General features: G+C 43.8%; 2 protein-coding genes across 3 annotated transcripts in view; both read left to right on the top strand.

The window, feature by feature from the left end:
• The window catches only part of FASN (fatty acid synthase), a gene marked incomplete at its 5' end in the record, with an annotated part of 38609 nt that extends 32796 nt beyond the window's left edge, over positions 1-5813 (top strand). Inside the window, 6 exons of the mRNA XM_082492431.1 lie at positions 141-329; positions 838-1065; positions 1518-1738; positions 2327-2425; positions 2547-2798; positions 3904-5813. Of these exons, the coding sequence (XP_082348557.1) occupies positions 141-329; positions 838-1065; positions 1518-1738; positions 2327-2425; positions 2547-2798; positions 3904-4041 (1127 nt within the window). The 3' untranslated portion in view covers positions 4042-5813. The remainder of the gene's footprint in view (positions 1-140; positions 330-837; positions 1066-1517; positions 1739-2326; positions 2426-2546; positions 2799-3903) is intronic.
• A 3089-nt stretch (positions 5814-8902) lies between these two features.
• On the top strand, positions 8903-23229 carry DUS1L (dihydrouridine synthase 1 like). Of its 2 annotated transcripts, none has more exons than XM_082492360.1 (13): positions 8903-9217; positions 10805-10913; positions 12654-12704; positions 14439-14551; positions 15312-15394; positions 15564-15667; positions 16637-16781; positions 17394-17490; positions 17855-17943; positions 18703-18869; positions 19374-19411; positions 22460-22535; positions 22880-23229. In XM_082492360.1, exons 1-13 carry the CDS (start codon positions 8981-8983, stop codon positions 23029-23031), a joined length of 1461 nt encoding a protein of 486 aa, XP_082348486.1. In that variant the 5' UTR covers positions 8903-8980; the 3' UTR covers positions 23032-23229. The 2 variants fall into 2 exon arrangements, with proteins under 2 accessions (XP_082348486.1, XP_082348487.1); XM_082492361.1 differs by having other exon boundaries at positions 22900-23012.
• The last annotated feature ends 1412 nt before the right edge of the window (positions 23230-24641 follow it).

Raw genomic sequence — 24641 nt, 5'->3', positions numbered from 1 at the left:
GATCCTGAAAGGTAATTCTCTGTAGCTGTAGTTTATTCAGGGTTTAGGAGAAAGAAGGAAAACTGCTAGAGAGGCCTAGAGCCAAAAAGAAATCATCCTTTTGTTAGTGTGCTGGGTTTTTGTTTTTTTTTTTTTTTCAGGTGTCCGTGATGTAAGCAGTCTGAATGCTGAGAGTTCCTTGGCAGACTTGGGCTTGGATTCCTTGATGGGTGTGGAGGTGCGCCAGACACTGGAGAGAGACTATGACATTGTTATGACCATGAGAGAAATCAGACTCCTTACAATCAACAAACTGCGTGAACTTTCTTCCAAGTCCCGGACAGCAGAGGGTATAGTATCTGCATTGGGGTTGCTACCAGTTACCTGAGTCCAAACAATTAAGCTCCCAATCTGTTGCTTTCATCTCTAGTGACATAAGTCTCTATCAAATCATGAAATAAGGTTATAGCTGAAAGTCTGTTAAGTGACAGACATGCCACTGAAGTGCATTGACCACTGGGTCGGGCCCATCAGTTCTGGAGCAGGGTATCAGAAAGACCGTGAAAGCTGCTTTCTTGCCTGGCGAGCATCTGCTTGCATGACTACTCTTACGCAGCTGTGTGCAGGATGCAATTTGAGGAATGAACAATGTAATGTCATGCTTACTGTAAGGTAAAAGCATACACAGTTGCTGCAGAGCAACTGGCAGTAGAAAATCCCTGTGTCTGTGCCCTGGTGGTTTAGTGAGCCAGTGGGCTAATCTGGAGCAGCCCTGAGATTCTGCTTTAGGACTATGGCTACATGACCAAGACTGATACTGAACCTAATTGTGTTTGTCTGCTGTGCTTCCCTTCAAAGAGCTGAAGCCATCCCAACTGATGAAGACAGGCCCGGGCGAACCTCCAAAACTAGATTTGAATAACTTGTTGGTAAACCCAGAAGGACCAACGATCACCCGTCTCAATGATGTTCAGAGCACAGAGCGTCCTCTTTTCCTTGTTCACCCCATTGAAGGATCCATTGCAGTTTTCAACACTCTCGCTTCCAGACTTCATATGCCCTGCTATGGGCTCCAGTGCACAAAAGGTATCTCGGTTCTTCAGCATCTTGATTTTGTAAATGTAACAGTCTGAATTTTAATTCTCTTATAGAGAGAGGTTTGTTTCTATACTCTTAAATGTGGAGGATTAAGCATCAGTACCTGTAGCCTGCATAGGGTTGTGTCAAATGTCCCCAGGTAACAAGGGAAGTACTAGGTTAGATTGAAGAGCTCATGTATGGGGAAATGGAATCATTGGATGTTGATTGAGTCCCTGCATGCAGGAGAAAAACAAGGCATGGTGTTTTACCTGTCTTTGGAAAGCAGGAACATTACTATTCCTTGTCCAAAATAGAAGTTGCAAACCATAATTTAGAAACGTACTTTCAAAATAACCTGGATGTTTCCATCAAGTTTGTTTCTGAGCTCATGAAAATGTAATTGTCTCTGCGAGTGTCTTTTCACCAGAGTCTGTTTCTAACTTGCTTCCATGTTCTAGCTGCTCCCTTGGACAGCATACAGAGCTTGGCAGCCTATTACATTGACTGTATGAAGCAGATACAGCCTGAAGGACCTTACCGCATTGCTGGATATTCCTTTGGTGCCTGTGTAGCCTTTGAAATGTGCTCCCAACTGCAAACACAACAAAATGCTTCCCATGCACTCAACAGTCTATTCCTCTTTGATGGGTCTCATTCCTTTGTGGCAGCATACACTCAGGTAAGAGATACAAAGGAAATCTTCTGTCTGGGGACCATCCTGTGTCATCAGGGCCCATGTTCTTGGAGCTTACAATTCTAGATATGAGCCATCTGAAAAGCTGACAGACTTTTCTTGACAGGGGAGCTGGGAAACAGCTGTAGACAGCGGATGATTAGGGATGGCTGAAGGGTGGAAGTATATGGGGGGTGGTCTTCATTAACTGGAGAGAGCTGGAACACAAATGTTGCTGTTGCTCTTGCTGTGGTAAATCATGATATTAGTATGTCTTCTGGGAGATCCTGGAGCCTGCAAGATGAGATTCTTGTGTAGGGGTGCTAGGAAACCTGCTTAAGCCTTCCTTTCCATTTTCATAGGCTTTCTAGAGGACGCTAGGCTCTTGGAAATTGCCACCTGTGGATTTGCTTTCTAATCTGTCCTCAAGGGATCTTCCTCCCCAACCCCAAGCTTCAGTCTATCTTTTTTCTTTTCCCTCCCCTCCCTTCTTCCCCAGTTCAAAGCCCTTTGTTCTGTAATTTGATTTTTATCTAACATTCAAGATCTGGTACATCCCTTTCATGTTTGCATCTTATTCTTCTCTCTTTCCAGAGCTACAGAGCCAAGCTGACCCAAGGAAATGAGGCTGCATTGGAGACTGAAGCATTGTGTGCCTTTGTTCAGCAATTTACAGGCATTGAATACAATAAGGTAATGTTTCTTTTCTTTTTTTAGCATCTCTTTATATTGCACAAGAGGTGTGTGTGTTTTTTAATGGAGATGGATTCTCAGATATTGAGACTAATAGGGAAAAAATGTTAATATTTTCCAGCTGCTGGAGATTCTTCTGCCCTTGAAAGATCTGGAGGCTCGTGTGAATGCTGCTGCAGACCTGATAACTCAGATTCATACAAACATCAATCGTGAAGCACTCAGCTTTGCCGCTGCTTCCTTTTACCATAAACTGAAGGCTGCTGACAAGTACATACCAGAGTCCAAGTACCATGGGAATGTGACACTGATGCGGGCAAAGTCTCACAATGAATATGAAGAAGGTCTGGGTGGAGACTACAGACTCTCAGAGGTCAGTCTGAGGCCCACTGGTGACTGTTGAGGTTGTCCTGATATTTAGGGGAGCAAAACAAAAGCATGAAAATCATCCTTACTGAGAGAAAAGGGATGAAACCAACCTGAAAGCAATGATTATTCTGCAACTATCATGCACTAACAAGAATTAAAAGTCCCCCAAAGCAAATAGTTGATTGGTTCCAGGCATTTTCTCAGGAGAAGGTCTAGCCTCTATACTGGATAAGTAAGTGTTTTCTGTAGCTAATTCTTGCAGCTCTTTAGATAGACTTTAGATAATAAATATGTCAAAAGAGAGTAACTTGATAAAAGTAACTTTTAGTCTCTTCCTTTCACTGTTGGCCTCATGCAGTGGACAAACTTTAGGGGCCTGACTTCTGAAGAGCAAGTGTCAGCCTGCTTACAATAGAGGCAGCTTTTTCTTAGTTACCTTTTGTAGACCACTTAGAAGTTAGTATATGGGTTTCTTGTAGGCAAAAAAAAACTTAGATTTTCAGCCTGTAGTCCACATAAGGTCACTGTTCTTTAGCGCTTGTTCACGTAAAAGGACTGTGTCTAACACTGTGGTACAGGTACCAGGGAAAAGGAAGTGATTTTTCAGAATTACCTTCCTGCTTCTGGCATCTCCTATCCCTTCAGACTTAACTTGCATTCATTATTGATTCCAAGGTAACTTTCATGTTATTAAAGTTACATAATGAACTTAAAGGAGGATTCATGGTGGTGGGAGAAGGATTAGGTGAAGGGGAGGGTTATTTGGTTTTCTTAAGGGCTTAGAAGTAGCTACTTTATCAGTCATACTTTGATATTGTAGGTAAATTATTCTGTTAGTATCAGGTTGGCTGGCTTCTTGTCTAGCTTATATTTGAGTGGATCACCTGCCAGGCTGCCAAACTATCATGCTTTAAAATGCTGGTTCCGAACAATGCCCTGCAGCTGATCTATAAAAATGTGTCAGAGTAAAACTGGTGGTGTTTGCAACTGAGTTTGATGGAGTGGTGTAAACTATGTGTAACTTAGAAGACTGACAAACCCAAAACAGCTACATGACCAGCTGGTTGTCAATTGTGAATGTAAAGTTTTTCTTTTTCCTATCTGTGCAGGTATGCGATGGGAAAGTATCTGTCCATATTATTGAAGGGGATCACCGCACCTTATTGGAGGGAGATGGTGTTGAATCAATTATCGGGATCATCCACAGCTCACTGGCAGAGCCACGTGTCAGTGTCAGAGAGGGTTAATTTCTGCTTGCTTACTGTCAATGATGAAGAAAATGCCAACAACATTGCTTGTTATGACAGACCCCAAGGAACTCTTCCTGTTCAACATCTCATCTGCTCTGCTGCCAGAACTGGGAAGTCCAGCTGAACTTGATTGATCTTTCTCTCTCTTTCTTGCTCATCTCTTCCTTTCCCAACTTTTATGGGTTCTCTCTCCTCCTTCCCTTCCTATGCTTTGTTTTCCCCTAGTATCCTTGTCTGTGTTACTCTAGTTACGTGACTCTGTCACTGTGCACAGCTATGAGGGTTCCCCACCAACAGTTACTTCCTACACCCTTGGCAGTATGAAAAACAAATTTAGGAGTAGATTTCTTGTTCTCTATATTGTTTTGTCTTAACAGTATTCCAAAGGGTATGTGATAACACTTGTTGACCAAGCCCAGTGATCAGGGAGGGGAGCTGCAGCTGATTTCGGAGATACCTGTTGTCTGTGAAGAATCTGTCTGTAGTTAGGTCAGAAAGAGGATTCCATTGAGGCTTTTGTAACTATATTTTTTTAATTTGATATATTCTAAGTATTTATTGTGTCAAACCAGAGATGACTTACTTGGTTTTAATTTATCGTGGGTTATAGGAGAAAAGAAACGTCCCTTTTTGGAGGGGAAGGTTTATTCTACAAGGGGAAATCGCCCATTTGTTAAACCAAAGTGCATCTCTGGAACAGTCTGTTTTCTTTTGGTTGTGGTGTTTGTTTTTTTTTTTCCTTTTCCTCTTTCTCCCACTGCCCTGCCCTGTTCAGAAAAGCAAAGGTAAGAGGGAAGGTTCTTGCCATCATCCTCTCTTTTGAAGAGAACAGGGGAGGGGGAAGGGTGGTTGGCTTGACAGATGCCACTGTGTATTGAACAGCCTTAACTTGGGCATGATAAAAACAGGCAAAGCTGTCCCTAGGCAGGTACTTTGTTTATATTTGTGCAAGGTTTTGTGCTCTGCTGTATCAGAACCTTAGTAAAGCATTAAGACCTATTGCTTTACTTTATTTCCTCCCACCTCCAGTCTCACCACCCAACCAGACATTTGGAACAGGGTGGGAAACAGAATTCTGCAACAGTAACTGAACAAATCCTCCTACCCTTACTCTCCCATAACCAAAGCTCAGGCAAAACATACAGGCATCTACCCAAAGCCCCTGTTTTATTTTGCACAGGGCTTGCTTAAGCCTTGTGTATTCATTTTCCTCTCAGTAATGAGACTGGAGATCCTACATAAGTTAGCTAAGTAATCAGTTTGGTAAGATATAGTACCTTTTTAAAGGAAACTTGCATAAAATTCAATTTAAAATTTCTTGCCTTTGCTATGCTGGATCTGTCCTTTCTGAAATCAGTAAATCCTTGCTACACTTATGATACAGGAGAGTTGGATAGCAAAACACCAAATAGGAGGAGCTATTGTGCCTCTCGGAACTGCTGTACAACCCCAGTTCTCTCCATCTTCATCCCCCAGTGAAGTAGCCTGTTTAATACAGGAGCATTCCACTGACAGGAATGGGTGGCTCTTCACTAGAGGTTCTGGCCTAGTGTCTTTTGCTTATACCACCCTCTGTTGATAGTGGCTGGGTTAACTGGTTTTAGTTTTATAACATATTTCTTTTGTGAAATCTGAAATAAAACCAACATAATGTCACTTAAAGCATCTCCAAAGTAAGTCTTGTTGTTTTTTTTTTTTATACTTTTTGATCTGAAGAGCGTCTTTTTCTCTTTGGCTTTCCTAGTATTAAACAGAATTGATCACTGGTTGTTTTTTTGTCTTATTCTCTACCACCATTTCATAATCCTGTGTTTCATCTGGAATCTCATTTCTTGGTATAAAGCAAAAACTGCTGCTGGCATATCAGAGTTGGAGTCTGTAGAAATAATAACAATAATAAAGAACACTTATTACTCTGGAGCATGGCTTCTTGTTGCCATGATTTTGGTACTTTGGATACAACCAAACCACACACCCCCAAGACTGACATGGAAACTCTTCAAATTCTACTTCTGGCTCCTTTGTTGCTGTTTTGGACAAGCCATTAATGCTACTGCCTCAATTTCCCCATCCGTAAAATGGGACTAATAGCATCTACCTCGGTCGTTGAGAATGTTGGATAGGCAATAGGTATAAATACCATTAAGTTGTTAGGTATGATGACTGGGTGTTAGGTGGTAACAGGAGGGAGAGGGGCAGCATGTGAGGGTGAGGTGCCTTACAGCTGCAAAGAATCTAATACTGAAGAGTGGCTATGTGAACTGGGAATATGTGCATACTATGGGACTTCATTATATCTGATTGCATACTATCCATGCACATCCCAGCATAGCATATTACATAAACCAAATGTGGACTGGTTGGTTGATTTGTTTTAACTACTGGCAGTTGTAGTGAGCCTGAAAAAAGAGTTGAAAGAATCCTACTTGTCTGGGTTGTATTGAAAAACCTAGAAGAAAAAAGGAAGGAGTGATTAAACTTTAAGCAAACAGGTACAATAATTCTGTGCTAAAGTTTTTAACAAGCCTGAATGGGCTATGTGGAGGGAGCAAGGACTAATGCTCTTCTACCTCTTGAAGCAGGAGTTGGACAGGTTTTCTGTATAAACATAGATGTGCATGGTCTCATCTAAGCAAAGCTTGAAGATAACTGGTTTAGTAATAGAAGTTCCTCAAGAATTACTTATAGTCTATATGCTCTCAATGTTCTTGTGGTTGTTATTTGAAAAGCAGAAGGTTGTTTTGGTGTCGTCCCATCCCCCCCCAAATTGTCTAATTATGAGCTGCCCTGTAACCCATTATGTAACTGGCTGCTGAATACAGTGTGCCAAAAATAAAAAACTTATTAGAGCTGGTACTGCTTGTTGTCTCTCTGATGGACTACTGAGAAACATAGGTAGAACAATAATATCCTAATGCAAAATCAGATACTGTAGTTGCTTATTTTGAGAAGACAAGGGCAAAGGCAAAGCCCTTCACATCTACCCTTCTATGTGAAACAGAAGGGGGTGTCTCTTGTCAACAGAAACTTGCTATTCTTTTCAGCTAGCTTCTCACAGGCTTCTCTATACCATGCTGGTCTTAATCTCAAGACTCAAAACCACCGTCCCCTGTTGGCCCTATAAACTTATTTAGGCTTACAAAGTCACATCGCTGTTCTGAAAGGGTGGGCAGTATACCTTAAATCTGCAATATAGCCTTAACAGTAAGAGTAAGAACATATGGCGCACACAGCACATCTAGTCATCAGCATTAAAGCTATTACTTTCCTCTTCTACCACCTTCCTCAGGGGAAATAAACATGCCTCATTTGCTAAAGATAATAGCTAAAAAAAAATGCAAGAAGGGCCACAATTTAACAGAACTGGTGACTTTAAACAGCAATACCAGACAGCAGAAATGGAGAAGCTTTCTGGTGCTGAGGCAGTGGTCAAGTAAAACCCAAAAGACTTAAGGTAGAACAGTCATAAAGGAAGCAGATGTTTATTTCTCCTGCAGTTAGTTAAGTTACTTTAACTGAAGATCAGGCACCTTGCCAGCACATAGGGGTCAAAAGAAAGAAAAAAAGTAACCACGGAGCAGCTGCGTTGGAGGAAATGGGAGTGTTGAAGGAGGCCTGGAGAGGCTGGGTATTTAAAATAGCAGAACTGGTTATTTAGGCCTTTAGAAGGTAGTGGAAAATGGTAGAAAAGAATCAGGAGAGCTCGAAGCTCAGCTAGTTCTTGCTGCAGGGTTTGTCACAGCCATGAGTGCTAGAAAGAAACTTGGGGATGGGAGAAGAAATGTGACCATGACCTTGGACTGTGAAGGCTCTCAATGGACAGGCTCTAGCAGACTTTCTGAACAACTGGACTACGTGTGGAACCCTTTGTAGGCTCTGGTGTGCTATTGATGTGTATCATAGAATGGTTTAGGTTGGGAGGCACCTGAAAGATCATCTAGTTCCAACCCCCTTGCCATGGGCAGGGACACCTCCCACATACCATGCTTTTGTTTGAGTTTTTCCCTTTTGAAGAAAAAACATCTAAAGTCCTATAACTAAAGTTACATTGACGTTGTGACTGGAGTAGAGGTGCAGCATTTTTGTTGTTCTGGAAGGTACTAGCAGATGAGAAGAAGAAATCCACCACTGTGCGCATCCCAGTGGTGGTCAGTAGCTTTATAAAACGCTTCAGAATGAATGGTTTCATCCTGTATATTGTTATTTTTGGTTGAGCCAGGCGGATCATTTCCACATCTGTCCTGATCGTCCAACACCAAGGACCGGTGACAGCCCCTCACTTAGTCCGCCTTCTTGTAACGCCCAGTAACGGCTTCACCTCAGCCACGCGCCCAACGCGCCCCTCGGGCCTCGCGCGGGCAGGGTGGGCGCGCTGCCGGCCCGGCGGGGCCCGGGGCCGGGGCAGGCAGGCTGCCGCTGCACAAGCCGCGCGCCGGCCGACGGCCGGGGCTTCCTGCGCGGGCGCACAGCCCGCGGGGCACCGTGCCCGTTCGCCGGTGAGGAGGCCGCCCGCCTCCGTCCTCATGGCGCCGCACGGGTCGAGGGCGCGTCTCGGACCGCGGCCGGTGCGGGTGGTCCGAGCACCGGCCGGCGCCGCGGGAGGGCCCTGTGGCGTCCCAGCCAGCGCACGCCACCGCGGCGGGAAGCCGGGAGAGCGCGGCCTCCTCCCGCCACAGGCCGGCCCGGCTGCCGCCCGCACTCCGGCGCGCGCGGCCCCTGCTGTCGGCGCCGCGGTTTCCGGAGGGGACGGCGCGCGGCTGCGCTGCGGAGCCGGCCGGAGCGAAATGGCGGTGGCACCGTCCGGCCGCCTCTCTGCCCTGCCAGGGCCCAGCCATCGCGCGCGCCTCCGTGCCTTGGGCGCTGGCTGCGAGCCCCGGGGCGGCGGCGCGGGGCGGCGGCTGGCGCAGCGCTGCGCGGGCGGGTAGGCAGGCGAGAGATGCCGAAGCTGCGCGGTGAGGCCTTCTGGAGGGAGACGCTGCGGAGCGCCCACTACGTGGTGGCGCCCATGGTGGACCAGAGCGAGCTGGCCTGGAGGCTCCTGAGCCGCCGCCACGGCGCCCAGCTCTGCTACACGCCGATGCTGCACGCCCAGGTCTTCCTCAGGGACGCCAACTACCGCCGCGAGAATCTCTACTGCGAGGCCTGTCCCGAGGACCGCCCGCTCATCGTGCAGGTGAGCGCCCCCCCGGTCCGCAGCTGCCGGTCGGGCCTGGGTCGGGAGCGGCGGCGGGGCCGGCCGCGGGGAGCTTGCCCGGGGCTCGCCTTGCCCCGGGTTAGCGCTGTCGGAGGCACTTCGTCATCCACCCGCGGCCTTAAATCCAGACCGTTCCCAAATGCGCGTGAGTTAAACGAGTCAATCACCCAGATTTTAAAGGGGTTGTCTAGGACGACAGAAGTCTCATTTTCTTCATCTAAATACTGCTAACAGTACTTAGCTCATGAAAATAAGGGTGTTTTTCTGTTTATCCCTTGTCTAGCAAAGAGGATTTGATGTCTTAACCACAGGGGCCTGGAGCACTAGACTTCTCGTGGGCTTTCAGTCTTCCACACCTCACCTATAGAGACAGAGTGCTGCTGGTCATCCAGAATCACAGGTCGTTCCAGATCTGATAGTGGTTTTTGAGTAGTTCTCTGAAACCATGAGCTCAGTGCTTAGCTCTAGAAAAAGAATGCAAGGAAGATAGGACACACCTTTAAGCTGGTGTTGCTTCTGCTTCTTGAGAACTGTGTGAGGCTCAGTTACATCCCTCCACTCCATCCCAGAGAGGGAGAGGGGCCTGTGGAGCTGGAGAACAATGCAGGGAAAGACAGTCCGCGTGAGCAGAGAAATGGCGTGATTTCCACATGTGCAGCAGTTAAATGGATAGAACTCCTCACCCTGGAAGAGAAGTGTTTCCCCAGACTGAGGGGAGAGATGAGAGAAGTCTCTGAACGCTTGACTGGCTTGAAGATGACGAATGGGAAATGAATGTTAAGTAAGGGTAGTGGTGGTTATAAACTGCAAAATTCATTACCATGGGATGTACTGGATGCTGAGAAATTATATGGGTTTAAAAAGCAAATAAAGGATAACTCTATCGAGGGTCATTAGGTGCGGGAAACACCACTTCTGCTTCCAAAGTCCTTGAAGATGCTTTCCAGCCTCTGCTCTTCTCTAGGCATCTGTTGTTGAGCATTATCAGAGCAGGATGAGGTGGACCTTTGGTCTGTCTGCGTACAGCTTTGTTTATTCTCCTTTTTCTGTGGGAGGTAGTTTCTTTTGCCACAGAAAAATAACAGCGCAATGTGTCTTATTTCATACTCCACACTAATGTGAATTCATTTAGGAGGCAGCGGTGCTAATTGGTATCTACCAAGTTTGATTTGTCTCAAGACCCAGAGACACCCCCCGTAACTCTCTTCTTTTGCACCACCTTTATGTATTAAAATGCTACAGCTGGTCATTCTATGGGGGATTTGAACAGTTGTTCCCTCTTATTCTTGGGTACTACATTTTAAATATTCTACAGATATTTCTTTGCCTCTTGAATGCTCATCTTTCTCATTTTGTCATTTGAAGGTTGAGGATCTTTAGCTGGTAAGTGTCACAGTTTTTTGGGTTCTCTTTTTTTTTTGAGAAATGGTGTTTTCTGTCATTAACTGTGCATATTATGCCCATTTTCTGTAGCAAGTAGTTGCTTATTAACTTATGCCATAATGTGTTGTCAGTACTTGAAGAAAGCTATTGCCTGATTATTCCACTTTTCTTTGTCTTTCTCAGTTCTGTGCCAATGACCCTGAAGTGTTTGTCCAAGCAGCACTGTTGGCTCAAGATTATTGCGATGCTATAGACCTAAATTTGGGTTGCCCCCAAATGATTGCAAAGAGAGGTAGGTCCAAATCTGGACTCTGGATAAACAGAGAAATGGTATGTTTCAAATGTGAATTGACCTGTACAGGCTGGAGAGTTGGGCAGAGAGGAACCTAATGAAATTCAACAAGGGTAAATGTAGGGTACTGCATCTGGGGAGGAATAACCCCACGCATCAGTACAGGTTGGGGGCTGACCTCCTGGAGAGCAGCTCTGTGGAAAGGGACCTGGGAGTCCTGGTGGACAACAGGATGACCATGAGCCAGCAATGTGCCCTGGTGGCCAAGAGGGCCAAAGGCATCCTGGGGTGCATCAAAAAGAGTGTGGCCAGCAGGTCGAGGGAGGTCATCCTTCCCCTCTACTCTGCCCTGGTGAGGCCGCATCTGGAGTACTGCGTCCAGTTCTGGGCTCCCCAGTTCAAGAAAGACAGGGATCTGCTGGAGACGGTCCAGCAAAGGGCTATGAAGATGATAAGGGGATTAGAACATCTTTCATATGAGGAAAGGCTGAGGAACTTGGGTCTCTTTAGTCTAGAGAAAGGAAGAATGAGGGGGGATCTTATTAATGCTTTGAAATACTTAAAGGGAGGATGCCAGAGGGATGGGATGAGTCTTTTTTTCAGTGGTGCCAATTGATAGGATGAGGGGTAATGGGCACAAGCTTGAACATAGGAAGTTCCATCTTAACATGAGGAGGAACTTCTTCACTTTGAGGGTAGTGGAGCACTGGAACAGGCTGCCCAGAGAGGTTGTGGAGTCTCCCACTCTGGAGACATTCAAAACCCGCCTGGACGCTGTCCTGTGCAACCTGTTGTAGGTAACCCTGCTCTGGCAGGGGGGTTGGACTAGATGATCTCCAGAGGTCCCTTTCAACCCTGACTATTCTGTGATTCTGTGAATGTTGGCAGTAAAACATTGAGAGGTCCAAATTAAGCCTCTTGAGTGGGGGAGTGGCTGCAGTACTGCTGAAGTCAGACTTAGTTACACCTGCTTTAACAGGTAATGTTTTGCACTACCTAAAGTGAAAATCAGATATATTACTAATTAATTCCAACTTCTCTTGAGTGATAGCTCTTGTGTCTAGAATACCTTTCAGAAAAAGTATTTTTAGCAACAGCTTAATTTTCTTTCTGATTTCAGTTGCTCAAACATTCTATTTTTGTGAAACTGCATTTAAAATTATATCATGCAGGCACTTAGTGTCTCCTGTTCCCTTGATACTTGCACAGAGTTTATTCAAATTAGCATATAAGAGGATAACACCTGCTGAATCCCTTAAAAGATATTGCAAAGATAGCTATGTTTGAAAACCAGAACCAGTGTTTGAAATTTTGGATCAGTTAAGATGTTGAGGAAAGATTTGTTCAGTAACTGCCTATTCCTCTTCTAAAATGTCTTTCTAAGACTAATGGGAAATGATCAGTTGTGTACAGGGCAAATAGATCTTTCAATCTGATCAGGTTTTATCCTGAAGGGAATTTTTAAGCACCTGGTATAAAAAATTGGACGTTGAGCTGCCAGTGTCAACACACCAGCCTATGGGAGTAGCAGTGTGGGGATTCATTGTTGATCCTGTAAATCTAGGGTGGCATGGGGAACAGAATGATCCAACTCTTCCGGTTTGGGCAGGACAGAGCAACTCACTTGCTACTGGTGAGGTGTATGAGTGTCTGGATCTTTGTATGTGAACGTTTATGAAAGCTGTGTACTTCAGAATCTTACTATTCTGTACAAGTCTGTCATATGCTATTTTATTATAGGTCACTACGGAGCATTTCTGCAAGAGGAGTGGGATCTTCTTCAGAGAATGAGTAAGTCTTTAGAGAAGCTTCAGTTTGAGAGGGAATGGGAAGAACTTATTGAGAGGAGGTTTAGGGATTTTTGTGGAAAGGAGATGCAGCATGTTTCTTTGGGGAGGGTCGTGTTTGTTTTTTTTTTTTTTTCCGTTCTTAATGTAGTCTAGTGGCACCCACAAGATACTTGGTTGTATCCCACTACAAACTCATGCTAGATTTGCTAAAAGACTTCAGTACCTGAAACAGTGAAGGTGTTATGTGAAACCGAGTCAATTAAGTCCCAATCTGATGATAGCTTAGTGGCTCTCTAACTCTAGAAACAGCAGAACTCCCAGTGTCTTACTTTTTCACTTTGAAGCTATTGGGTGCCAGGAGTTGTGTTTCTGCTTGCAGCCACAGTTACCCTTTTCTGATCAACTCAGTGTACTCTTTCTGTCCACACTATAGGAAGTTATGCCTCTCTTCTCCAAACTTTTGTAGGATGTTTTCAGACTATCAGTAGCAGTTCTGAACTGTATTGTAATTTTTAAAAAATACATTCAAAACTGATTTAAAAGCAAGGTTTTGGTCATTGCGTAGAGCTGAGAATGTGCCTTCATCCCACTTCAAAGCAAGTGTCTGAACCGTGAAGTTAAAGAACCTTACTTCTGTTTGCATTCCCTGTGGTCCAGAGAATCTTGAATGATGTTTGGCACAGACACTGCTGAGAACCTGGAAAGACAGACAGTACTTCCCTACCCAGCATGTAATGTGGTTGTTAGGGCACTTTTCTTAAGAGTGAAAGATGCAAATCAGAACAGCCTCAAGGTGAGAGGAGAACCCAGGCCGTCTAGTTGGGTCAGAACCCAGGCTGTCTAGTAAGAGAGTTGTCTTACTGGGCTGTTGTATAAAAGGTGCGCAAAGCTTCCTCTTCTCCCTCAGCCTTCTTTAGAATGATGGAGTACTGTTTTCTGCTTTCACCTGTATATACCTTCCTTGCTCTTTTGAAAGGGTGATATGAAGTACCTATCATTAGACTTTCTAGGATTTGGATTAGAAGAAAGCAGGTGACTTCTTATATTATACGTCCAGGCTCTGGAAGAGAAGACCATTTCAGGCATGCCATAGCTCAGTGTTTTCCTGTTGGCTGTCTTCAGTAGCTCTCTTTTAGTAGTTTTCTGATTCCATGCACTGTATGAAGACTATGGGAGTTTAACATGTTGTTCTAGATTTCACCCTGACTCTGTAATCTACGTTAACTACTTAATTGGGTCCGCAGCCTGCCTCAGTTGATAAGCCTCTGTTTACTATGGACAAGACTCTACTTGTCATGATTATTTGGGTGATAATTTGAGAATAAGCAAAGCGTCTCTTATAGGAAAGGTGGACAAGTGAGTATTAATGTTGTTGGCAGAACAGGAGTACAATAGCCTGTGACGATAGTAAACCTGTAGCAGTGACTAAGATTTGAGGGGGGTGGTCACTGAAAGTGAAGGTTTGATGCAGTAGAAATGTTAGGGCTATTAAATGCTGACTATTTTGTGCCTTCTTGTTAGAATGCAGATTTTGTGCTTCATGTTTTACTATTACTTAATTAATCTGTGCAATAAGGATGGCAGAGGACATTGCTGCTTGTTTAAGCTGTGAGAGCTGCGTAGCATTAACTTTTCAGGGTTTTTCCATACCACACCCAGTATCCGATCTTGAGGAGAGTAGGCACTTTTCATAGCATTGTGCAGCTCACTTACCTGTCTTTTCAATCTTTCCCAGTTTTACTGGCTAACGAGAAGCTCTCTGTTCCCATCACATGCAAAATCCGCGTTTTCCCAGAAATTGACAAGACAGTGAAGTATGCACAGATGCTGGAGAAAGCTGGCTGCCAGGTAAGGAGGCAGCTGCTCCCTGTACTCTTGCATTGGACACATGTCTCTGTGTAAAGCATCTGATGACCGGATCTTGGTGTACTGTGGAGATGAATAGGTGACATTGCTTTACAGACAGAGCAAATGGGATGCAGAGAGATTGTGTGTATTTGGAGTCATAGGCAGAAGGTCAGTAGTATGATACGGAAGATATCGTAACTTCAGAGTCTCTTGTAATCACTGCACAGTGCAGCATCCTTCACTGTGGCTGAGCATCTCAGTTTAACAGAGTGCTGCAGGAAGCAGTGCAAATGCATGAAATCCACAGGGCTATAGAAAAAGCAGTATCAAAGATGGCCACCACTAGTGAAGAAATAGGCAGCCTTCTAGGATTTAGCTCCAGTTAAATTGGAAGAGATGGTCTGTAGTTAGAGCCAGTACTGACAGTATTCAGGCCTTCTGCTGAGAAGCAAGCCAAATCAATATATCACAAATTCCATAGTGAATCACTAATGAGAGCCAGTGCAATAGGAAATCTGGAGGTTCTCCCAAGATACAATCTTGTTATGCCATGGAACAGCAAGCTGAAAGAAGTCCGAGACCATGCCATGGTAGGTGAGCTGCTGATACCTTTCTGTGATACCAAGGTCTCTGCACTGTTGAAATAGCAGTGGGAATTCAGTGGCATCCATGAAGTGTATGGGGTAAAAGGAAGGTTTTCTCAGTGGATTTGTTCCAGTGGCTCATACACATGAAAAGTAAATGAAACTTTGTGTTCTAGCTGCTGACTGTTCATGGCCGTACTAAAGAACAGAAAGGACCGCTTGCTGGCGTGGCATCTTGGGAGCACATTCAAGCTGTCAGGTTAGTGAGCAGTACCAATCTTAGTGGATTCTGCTAACATGCTGTGAAGGTTGATTTTAAGCGGAGTGCACAGTGACGTTGGAGCGCAAACAAATTTGTGTGACAGGAGTAGAATTTCTGGGTTGACTAATTCTCAAACGTTTTGTATCTGTTTTATTCACCGGTATAGAAAAGCTGTAAGTATTCCTGTATTTGCAAATGGAAACATCCAGTGTCTCAGTGATGTGGAAGAATGTATCCGTAAGACAGGAGTGCATGGTGTCATGAGTGCAGGTAAAGAAAATTAACTTTTACTCATAATAGATGAGAATACGAACTGTTTCTTACTCTCTTAGCAGTCCCATATATATTTATTAAAAGCTTATGTCAGACTGACTTGCTGAACAGCTTTGATTGAAAGCTGAGTGGCCATTTTCGCTCCTCTTATACTGGCCATCTCTTACTAGGACCAGGAATCACTTAAGATTTGTAAGAATTACTATGTTGAACTTGTAGTACCATTGAGTGGACAGCTCAAATCTAATTACTTTACAAAGGTATATGGGACTCCTGTTGTCCTGGAATATTTTCATGACATCTGTTAATCAGTGAAATGGTTTTTGAATGGATCTTGCTGCAGTAGGTGTGTCCACTGATTAATATTCTTCCAGATGGTTCATGTTGGGTTGGGACAAGAAAGAATTGGCATAACTTCCTACAGGAAGAGCTAGGATAGACATCAGAAAAAGCTTCCAATCACAGTTAAAGCAATCAAACGTATTTTCTGGGAAGTTGTAAAATCTTATTTTTAGAAAATAATGGTTAACAAAAGGCTTGTGAAGCTAGTAGAGAAAGGCATAGCGAGAAGCAGTATCTGTAAACCTAAGCCAGACAAACGTGAATGAAGACATAAGGTAAGAGACCCATTGTCCAAGTATGTAACCACTGGGCAAAAAAAGCAGTGATTTATCTATTTATTAATTTTTTTGCTGTCTTTGTATCACGACTGGATGCCTTTCTGGAAAATGTTCTTTAATTAGATATGAGCTATTTGGCTCAATTAAGAATTGTATAGTGAAATATAGTATCCTGAGGTAAGGCTAGAGTTCTGTGGACCCTCTGTTCCTTTTTGTGAGTACATGACTGATGTGTCTGTGACTGGCTGGTAGAATCACAACAGAGCTGATGAAGCTCCAGAGCCTAGATTTTGTTTTCTGTTTCAATCCTGAAATGAAAGTTTGAGTATTTCTTTTCATTCCCTAGAAGGTAATCTTCATAACCCAGCTTTGTTTGAGGGCCGAAACCCATTGGTGTGGGAGATGGCTGAGGAGTATCTGGAGATAGTGCAGAAGTACCCTTGTCCATTGTCTTATGTTAGGGCTCATCTCTTCAAGCTCTGGCATCACACGTGAGTATCTCCAGAGAACTCTTAATGTTTTCAGGGCTCATCCTGCTTAGTAAGCATCTGGCTTTTCTGGACAAGGATGTGTTTGGCCAGAATTAGTATGCTGCAAGGTTTTCTTTCCTGGAGAGAATGTGGGCTGAGGCCTTTACCCTTCACTGCGTATCTGGGAAACAGGGCATGGGGAACGAACAAGTTACCACAAGATGAGCTAGGGCGTGAGCTCACAGCACATCAGCTACCATGTGGTAACTGCCTATATGCACACATGCACTTTATGGCAGACATGAGTTAACTAACTCCTTGTTCATTGTGAGGCAAGCTGTCTTGCATTTATTATGGAGTAAGAGCATGGGCAGTTACTGAGGAGCAGCTGATGCACTGTACGTTCATGTTAGCTTATCTTAAAGTATCTTGGTTGCGTGCCAAGTATTTATTTGAAAAAGAGGAGCAGGTATGTGTGCTTTACTCTGGATTTACAAGAAAGAAGATAAGCTTCTACAAAGGCAAGTGCAGCAAGAAAAATCTATAAAAAGCTTTTATAAAGACATTTTTAGTTGATCTCCTCAGTCTAGCAATAATGAATAAATATGACTTGATGTTTGGGATTTGCCTCAGGCTTCAAGTTTACCAGCAGCTGCGTGAAGAATTAGCAAAAGTGAAGACTCTAGAGGGCATTGTAGATGTCAACAGGGAGCTGAAACTACGATGCCAGGTACCAAGCTGGGCCCTAATCTCCCAGAACAACACTGTCCGCACTTGGTGGGAACTTAGCATGTGTGTCATGCAGTTGATGTCTGTTGGTCACTTCACTGGAACTTTGTGGCTTACCAACCTTGATCTTGGTAGTTTACTACAGTAGCAGCCCCTTAAATCTGAACAGCTTTACATGGGATAAAGTTGATTTAGGAGTTACAAATCTGCTTCAATTCATCTGTCTTAGTAGAGATATTTTGCCTGTATTTAACTGTCAGTAACTGTTAGTTTAAATTCCAATTTGTGATTTCCTGGAGTTTGAAGTATTATTTAGAGTATTTCTTGAGAACTCCAGGAAAACTGACTGTAACTCTATGCTGCAGGAAGAAATAGCTAATCAGAAAGAAGGAGAAAAGCCAAAAGAAGGGTTGCCTTTTTTCCACTGGATCTGTCAGCCATACGTCAGGCCAGGGTGAGTTATCTATTCTAACATGGACAGATACGCATAAGCCTTTCACATCTGTACTATCAGTACACAGCCATCCAGTTCTGTTCTAGGAGCGTACATTCATTTGAAAATAAGTGAAGGCTTTGGTTTATTTTTATTCTGGTTATTGATTTGTTTGTGGGGACATTGCTCATTGCATGCATCTTCTCCTTTAGATCCTCCTCAGATTTCTCTCTCTCTCTGGAAAGTAAAAACCAAGAATTCCACTGCAGCTTAGAAAGAGAACCTGATATGCAACAGATATGCTACGTGACAGTACTTTATTATACATAACACAAACGTTGCTGGTAACTGCCAGGGTAGCAAAGATGGGGACTAGACTGTATTCTGTAAAGAATGATTGCATTGTATGAACAAGGTTTTCAGATAGCTTATTCCCTTTCTGTTGTGAAAATTGGGTTGAAGAAGAGAATAAGCACGTCAAGATTAATACTTAAGTAAATTAAGAAAATACTTAAGTAAAAGCTGGGAATGACAGGTTAACAGGTGCCTAACTAATTTAACTTTCCAACCAATATCTCTGGCAGTGTGTCTGTTATTAACAGCCAGTGGTAACATTGGTTAGGTTTTTCTATTCCACTTCTAAGGGCAATGACACTTCCTTGTAATTGAGCCATGACAGAAAGACTTACAGTCTACCCAAGTTTCTGTAAACCAGTATAGTGGCCAGGGAACATCTACTTCTTCCCTTCAGACGACTTAAAATGATATTCACTGTTTCAGGCCAAAGGAGAGATGCAAGGAGAACGGAGCCAGTGGGACTGAAAAAGGTGTGCGAGGAAAACGTGCTCTGGAAGAGGAGGAAGATGGAAATTCTGAGCTTCTGTCAAAGAATAAGCAAAAAAAGAAGTTAAGAAATCCAAATAAAAGCTTTGATCCATCTTTAAAACGTAAGTTCCATTTATTGGCATAAATACATGGAAAGTTGCTGATATCACATTTGACATAAATTGCCACTGTTTATTTGCCTTGTTTATGAAGATGTAGAAACTTCTTTGAAAAGAGGGGGGATTATTGGGAAATTATGGTAGTAGGCAATGTGACTGAAATTATGTTCATTAGTAAAGAAAACAAGGATCAAAGAAGTAGGTCACTGATCCACTGTAAGACTTTTTAAGATTAAAATGCTTTACAAACTAAATTGTAGCTGTCACTAGTATTTGAAATTGGAATTTCATATGCATTTCAAGCAGATGTCCTCCTCTTTTACACCTAACTTGAGGATTAACATTTTCTGTGTTTGGATTTAGCTTAAAAGTCGAAGTATCTTTACCTTTTCACTGTTCTTTGAGGTACTTTATTTTTATTCCAAAAATAGTTTCTCTCTGGCTAGAAAAGTGCCAAACTTTGTCTGATCTGAATTTTTTTTAACTTAGCGTCTCTCTCTTTTCCAGCGAAGTATGCAAAATGTGATCAATGTGGAAACCCTAAGGTAAGTCAGTGCCAGTGTCCATTAAAGCATTTCCATTAAATGGAAATTAAATGACCATGTAGTGGTCAATGGCTCAATATCCAGATGGAGATCGGTGACAAGCGGTGTCTCTCAGGGGTCTGTACTGGGATCAGTACTGTTTAACATCTACATCAATGACATAGTGGGATTGAGGGGACCCTTACCAAGTTTGCGGGCGACACTAAGCTGAGTGGGGCAGTTGACATGCCATCCAGATGGGACCTGGACAGGCTGGAGAAGTGGGCCCATGTGAACATCATGAGATTCAACAAGGCCAAGTGCAGCGTCCTGCACCGGGGTCGGAGCAGCCCCTGATATCAGCACAGGCTGGGGATGGAGGGATTGAGAAGAAGGACTTGGGGGTACTGGTGGGTGAAAAGTTGGCCATGAGCCGGCAACATGCGCTAACAGCCCAGCAAGCCACCAGCATCCTGGGCTGCATCCCCAGCAGCGTGGCCAGCAGGGCGAGGAAGGGGATTGTGCCTCTCTGCTGCGCTCTGGGGAGACCCCCCTGCAGTGCTGCCTCCAGCTCGGGGGCCTCAGCACAGGAGAGACATGGACCTGGTGGAGCGGGGCCAGAGGAGGCCCTGGAGATGCTGCGAGGGCTGGAGCCCCTCTGCTAGGAGGACAGGCTGAGAGAGTTGGGGGTTTTCAGCTGGGAGAAGGCTCCAGGGAGATGTTATTGCGACCTTTCAATACTTGAAGGGAGCTTATAAGAAAGGTGGGGACAGACGTTTTAGCAGTGCCTGTTGTGGTAGGACAAGGGGTAACAGTTTTAAAGTAAAAGAGGGTAGATTTAGACTAGATAGAAGGAAACTTTTTTACACTGAGGGTGGTGAGACACTGGCACAGGTTGCCTAGAGAGGTGGTGGATGCCCTGTCCCTGGAAACGTTCAAGGCCAGGCTGGTCGGGGCTCTGAGCAACCTGATCTAGTGTAAGGTGTCCCTGCTCGTCACAGGGGGTGTTGGACTAGATTAGCTTTAAAGGTCCCTTCCAACCAAAACTATTCTATGATTCTATTCTATGATTGTAAATCCTGAGATAGGTCTATGCCAGCATCCAGTAATGCATGCATACCAAGTCCTGCTGATGCAAAGAAAAAAGAAAACCAAAACCATCCATACTTAGGCAAAAGCCTCATTACTATTAACTGTTAACCTGTCTCTGAGATGAAGGTGCTGCACGGAACTCATTAACAAATGTAGGTTCTTTGAGGTCATTTGCCCTCCTTTCCAAAAAAAGTGCAGTTCTTATGGCTGCTGGGGATATTTATTGCTAAGACAGTTGAGTGAGTTAGGTGAACTTCCCAAGAGCTCTTGGAGACAAATCTCCAAACTTCCAGCAATTACACATGTATATTCTACTGTCAAAAAACAAAGCCCCTTTTACTAGGGTTAGTGGTGGGTGGTGTTTTTCTGCAAGGATTGAGAATTTGAATAACTGGTGTGGTTATTAGTGTACTAACACAAATACTTTAGACGTTATCGCAGTATAGTCTGTGGTGAGTGTTAGGCAGCAATCTGCAGCTCTGGTTTTTGTTGTTTTTGGTTCTATGCCCTTAATCAGAACAAGAATGAGCAGCTCTGTTTTTGCTAGAAGATTAACATCAACTTTCACCATTAGCAATCTTAAACAAGCCAGCTGTTTTTCAGGTTGTGTATAGCATATATGTTTTAAACTTTATATAGGAACCTTCAAATATTTGATAGTTGAAAAGAGTTAATTGGGTTTTTATTTTCCCTTGGGGGAACATAGTGGTTTCCTTGACAGGGTGATGTTGCTGAGCTGAGTGAGCAAAGTGTATTTTTTGCTGCTAATATACCTGTGCACACAGACGTACAAGCAGGGTGTAAGATGCAAGGAATAATTTTGTGTTCTAGCAGAAAAAGTAGCATTACAGCTATAGGGGTGGGGAGACAGAGACACACGCATGTGGTGGTGCTCTTCTGTAACACTTTCTAGCACCCCAGAAATAGCAGCCAGCTGGGGCTCAGTTTGGAGCTGCAGCTACAGAAGAAAATGTTTTTGTTGCTGTGTTAATTATTGGGAAAACATGGCATGTTCATCTGTCCTGCTTTCAAAGCCATCCTGTTTCATGGCTAATCCAGGTGACACAGCTTGATGCGTCAACCGTGATTGTCTGAAGCTGGGCTTAGTCTCATTTTTGTTTTGCTCTTACAGCATTGTAATGTTGTAGGCAGCCCTTGATCTTGTGACTGGGCCTGGGGTTTTGTTGTTTGGTTTTTTTTTAGATCCTATGTTTCTAAGCTATGTCATGGAATGGGGGAGAACTCAAAAAAACCCACGACAAACAACAAGTTGAACGAAGGGTCCCTAAACAGGAAGGCATTTTTAATTGGGGTGGAGGGAGACACACCAAACAACAAAACCCCGCTACCCTAAATGATCACTACGGATGTGTGAGTCAAAGCACCGCAGACACCCTGTCCAGTATAGCCAAGTTTTCAACTATCCAAGACTGAACTGCTGCTGTCCCCTAAGGGTCATACATTATATTTTAATATATATTCGGGTATATTTTAAGGTGCAAGTAGGGACGTAATTGCTGTGGTAACATTTATTTTAGGCAAAGCTGCAGATGGTAGCAAGCGTGTCAGGTGCTGTGTTTCACATAGTACTTCTGCACAGAACTAGAGCAAGCGCACCTGCAACAGATGTCATAATGCTTGTTCCAAAGTGCTTATGGTACTTGCCTGCTTGTGTTGTGTAACTCAGGCTGCCCAACAGATTACTGATGTTGCAGAAGTAGAATGTGGATTTTTTTGTTTGGTTTGGTTTGGTTTTTGTTCTCATAGTGCAAACAGTTGATAGCTGCCCCCCCACCATACGACAGCTCTGTCAGCTTCATTAGACTGAGGTATGACTGCCTAATGCACGAGTTGATTTTTTTTTCCAAAGGTCTGAATGTGTAGAGCTGTATTGTTCTGTTGCTTATTATAGTAAACAATAATATATTTTTTTTTCACTGACACAAGTTTCTTTACACCCCCCCATCCCCAACCCAGGGCAATAAATGTGTGTTTAACATGTGCAGAGGATGCTGTAAGAAAAGAGCATTCAAAGAGACAGCAGACTGTCTGGGTAAGTGCAGCTGTCCTTACAAGTTACTGAGCAAATGTCTCATCTCCTATGTATATTCATTACTTCAATCTTTGGTTTATGGGGGGGGGTGTTAAAGTCTACATACATAGCTATCTAAAATTTTATAGTACAATTTTAAAAGCTTGCTCTTCGTTCTATGTACAGAATCGCTTCTGCTTCCAAAGCCTAAGGATGCATAATTTCCAGAATGTGAGGACCCATTGTTTATAAGGAATGAGCTGTTCTGTTTACCAGTGTGGTCATCTCATTTCGTTTTTTTGTTTTGTTTTGTTTTGTTTTCTCTCCCCCCCCCCCCCCCCCCCCCCCCCTTCCCCCGCCTTCAGGTCATGGATTACTTTTTAAGACCAAATATGAAAAATCCCTGTCATGGCAGAGTAGTCAAAGAGTAATTCAAAACCCAGAGATCAGTCGGAGGGGAGCTGTAGATGTGGGGGAGACTGCTGTACTGGAGGCGGCTGGTGACAATGCAGTGTGAAGCTTTGGAAATGTAGTTAAAGAGCTCCTGCCAGGCCTCTGCTTCCCTGGGCCAAAGAACGTGTCGTCTCCAGCTCACCGTCAGCTGTGTGAACTTGTTCCACAGGTTTATTTTAAGTTCTGGAAAAGTTTTATTTAAGTAAAAAGCTGCTTACTCAGGGAATTATCCTGCATTTGAAATAAAAAGGATGCAACTGAATTTCTCATGCTGTGTTTTAAAGACTGAAAATGCTGCATTTTTGGGTGGGGGCAACCTATATAAGCTGCCATCACGATCTGCCTCTTGTATATTCGTTAACCCTTCACGTCCTGTTTTTAATATTGGGGAATAAATTTCTTGTATTACAACAGCTTTCTGGCGTGCTAAAATAGCAATGTCAATGATTTCTTCACTAATAGAAATGTGTCATCACATTTGTCTGAGTGGCAGCAGGCCACGTTTTCAATGCAGAAGGAATCCAGCAGTACTTTGAAAATGTGAATGTAAAACTATAAGATGTTGCTACAACCACACTGTGTATTAACAGTTATAAGTTTTATACAGTATGATAAAGCTTACTGGCCTCCCATGAGCCAAAGGTTGGGGAAAAATGAAATCTCTGTTTTGAGAGGGGTGTCTGAAATTATGTGCTAAGTTAGAACCAAGTCCACGAACCTTTCCCTGCTCAAAGTCTCATACTTAGTTATACAATCATTCTTTCTCCTTCCCACCTGATAAATTCTGAGAAGTCTGTCAAAACCAGATGCAGATCTACATACCCAAGACCCCTACCTGGCTTTTCCCCATGGGCTTTGTGTGTCTCCTAGGCACCCAGTCAGTGTAGCCTCCCAGTGTTCAGTGTGCTGTAATGAATGTCAGCAGCCAAAAAAAAACCAAAACCAAACATCAGCAATAGTATGCAGCTGTTTAACAGTGAAGAAATGGAAGTCAAGCCATCCCATGCTTAAGATAGCTAAACTTTATTACTTAATCTAAGCTTTGAAAATTTAGCTCCCTGTGGCCTGTTTTCTGAATGCAGTTGACTTCACCGCATGCTTGGAGTATGCTGCCATTTCCCACACCTGCAGCCTGAGCATCTTTGCTGCAGAGCTGCTAACATCTTCTCAGCCACTAACAGCAGTGGGCTGGTTAATTCTGTCTTTCTTGTCACGTGTAGGCTCCTGAGGGGGACAAAGCAATGATGCATCATGGGGCATGTAAAACATGCAGTCTAGCTGTGCTTGGTTTGGCAAAGCTGGCATGTTATGAGCAAGCCCTGTAGAACACTAGATCCTTTAACTGTAAAATCAGCATGTCATTATCTACTGGTCCTCCAGGGGAAGTAGAGAAAAGGGGTGGAGGGGGAATCACGGGGGCGTTGTGGAGGAAATGGGTAGGAGAAAGAAGGAAACAGGGTGTGGGAGGGTGGGGAACGGGACACAAGACAGCGTTATGTGCCTGGCCTGGGTCCTTTCCTGCCCATCAAAAATAGTTTGCCTGCAACTGAGAGTGTGTCAGCGGGTGGCACTCCCAACCACTGCACTATGCCAGGACCTGCTTCCAGCAAGTCAAACCTCTGTTTCACATGGCCAGACCATCAAGAGATTTGGCAGATGTTTATCAGCATGTCG

The sequence above is a fragment of the Vanellus vanellus genome (genome assembly GCF_965231255.1).
Source record: "Vanellus vanellus genome assembly, chromosome: 17".
Classification (NCBI taxonomy): Eukaryota; Metazoa; Chordata; class Aves; order Charadriiformes; family Charadriidae; genus Vanellus; species Vanellus vanellus.
The sequence above is the reverse complement of the archived record's forward strand: the minus strand, read 5'-3'. Positions and strand labels throughout refer to the sequence as shown.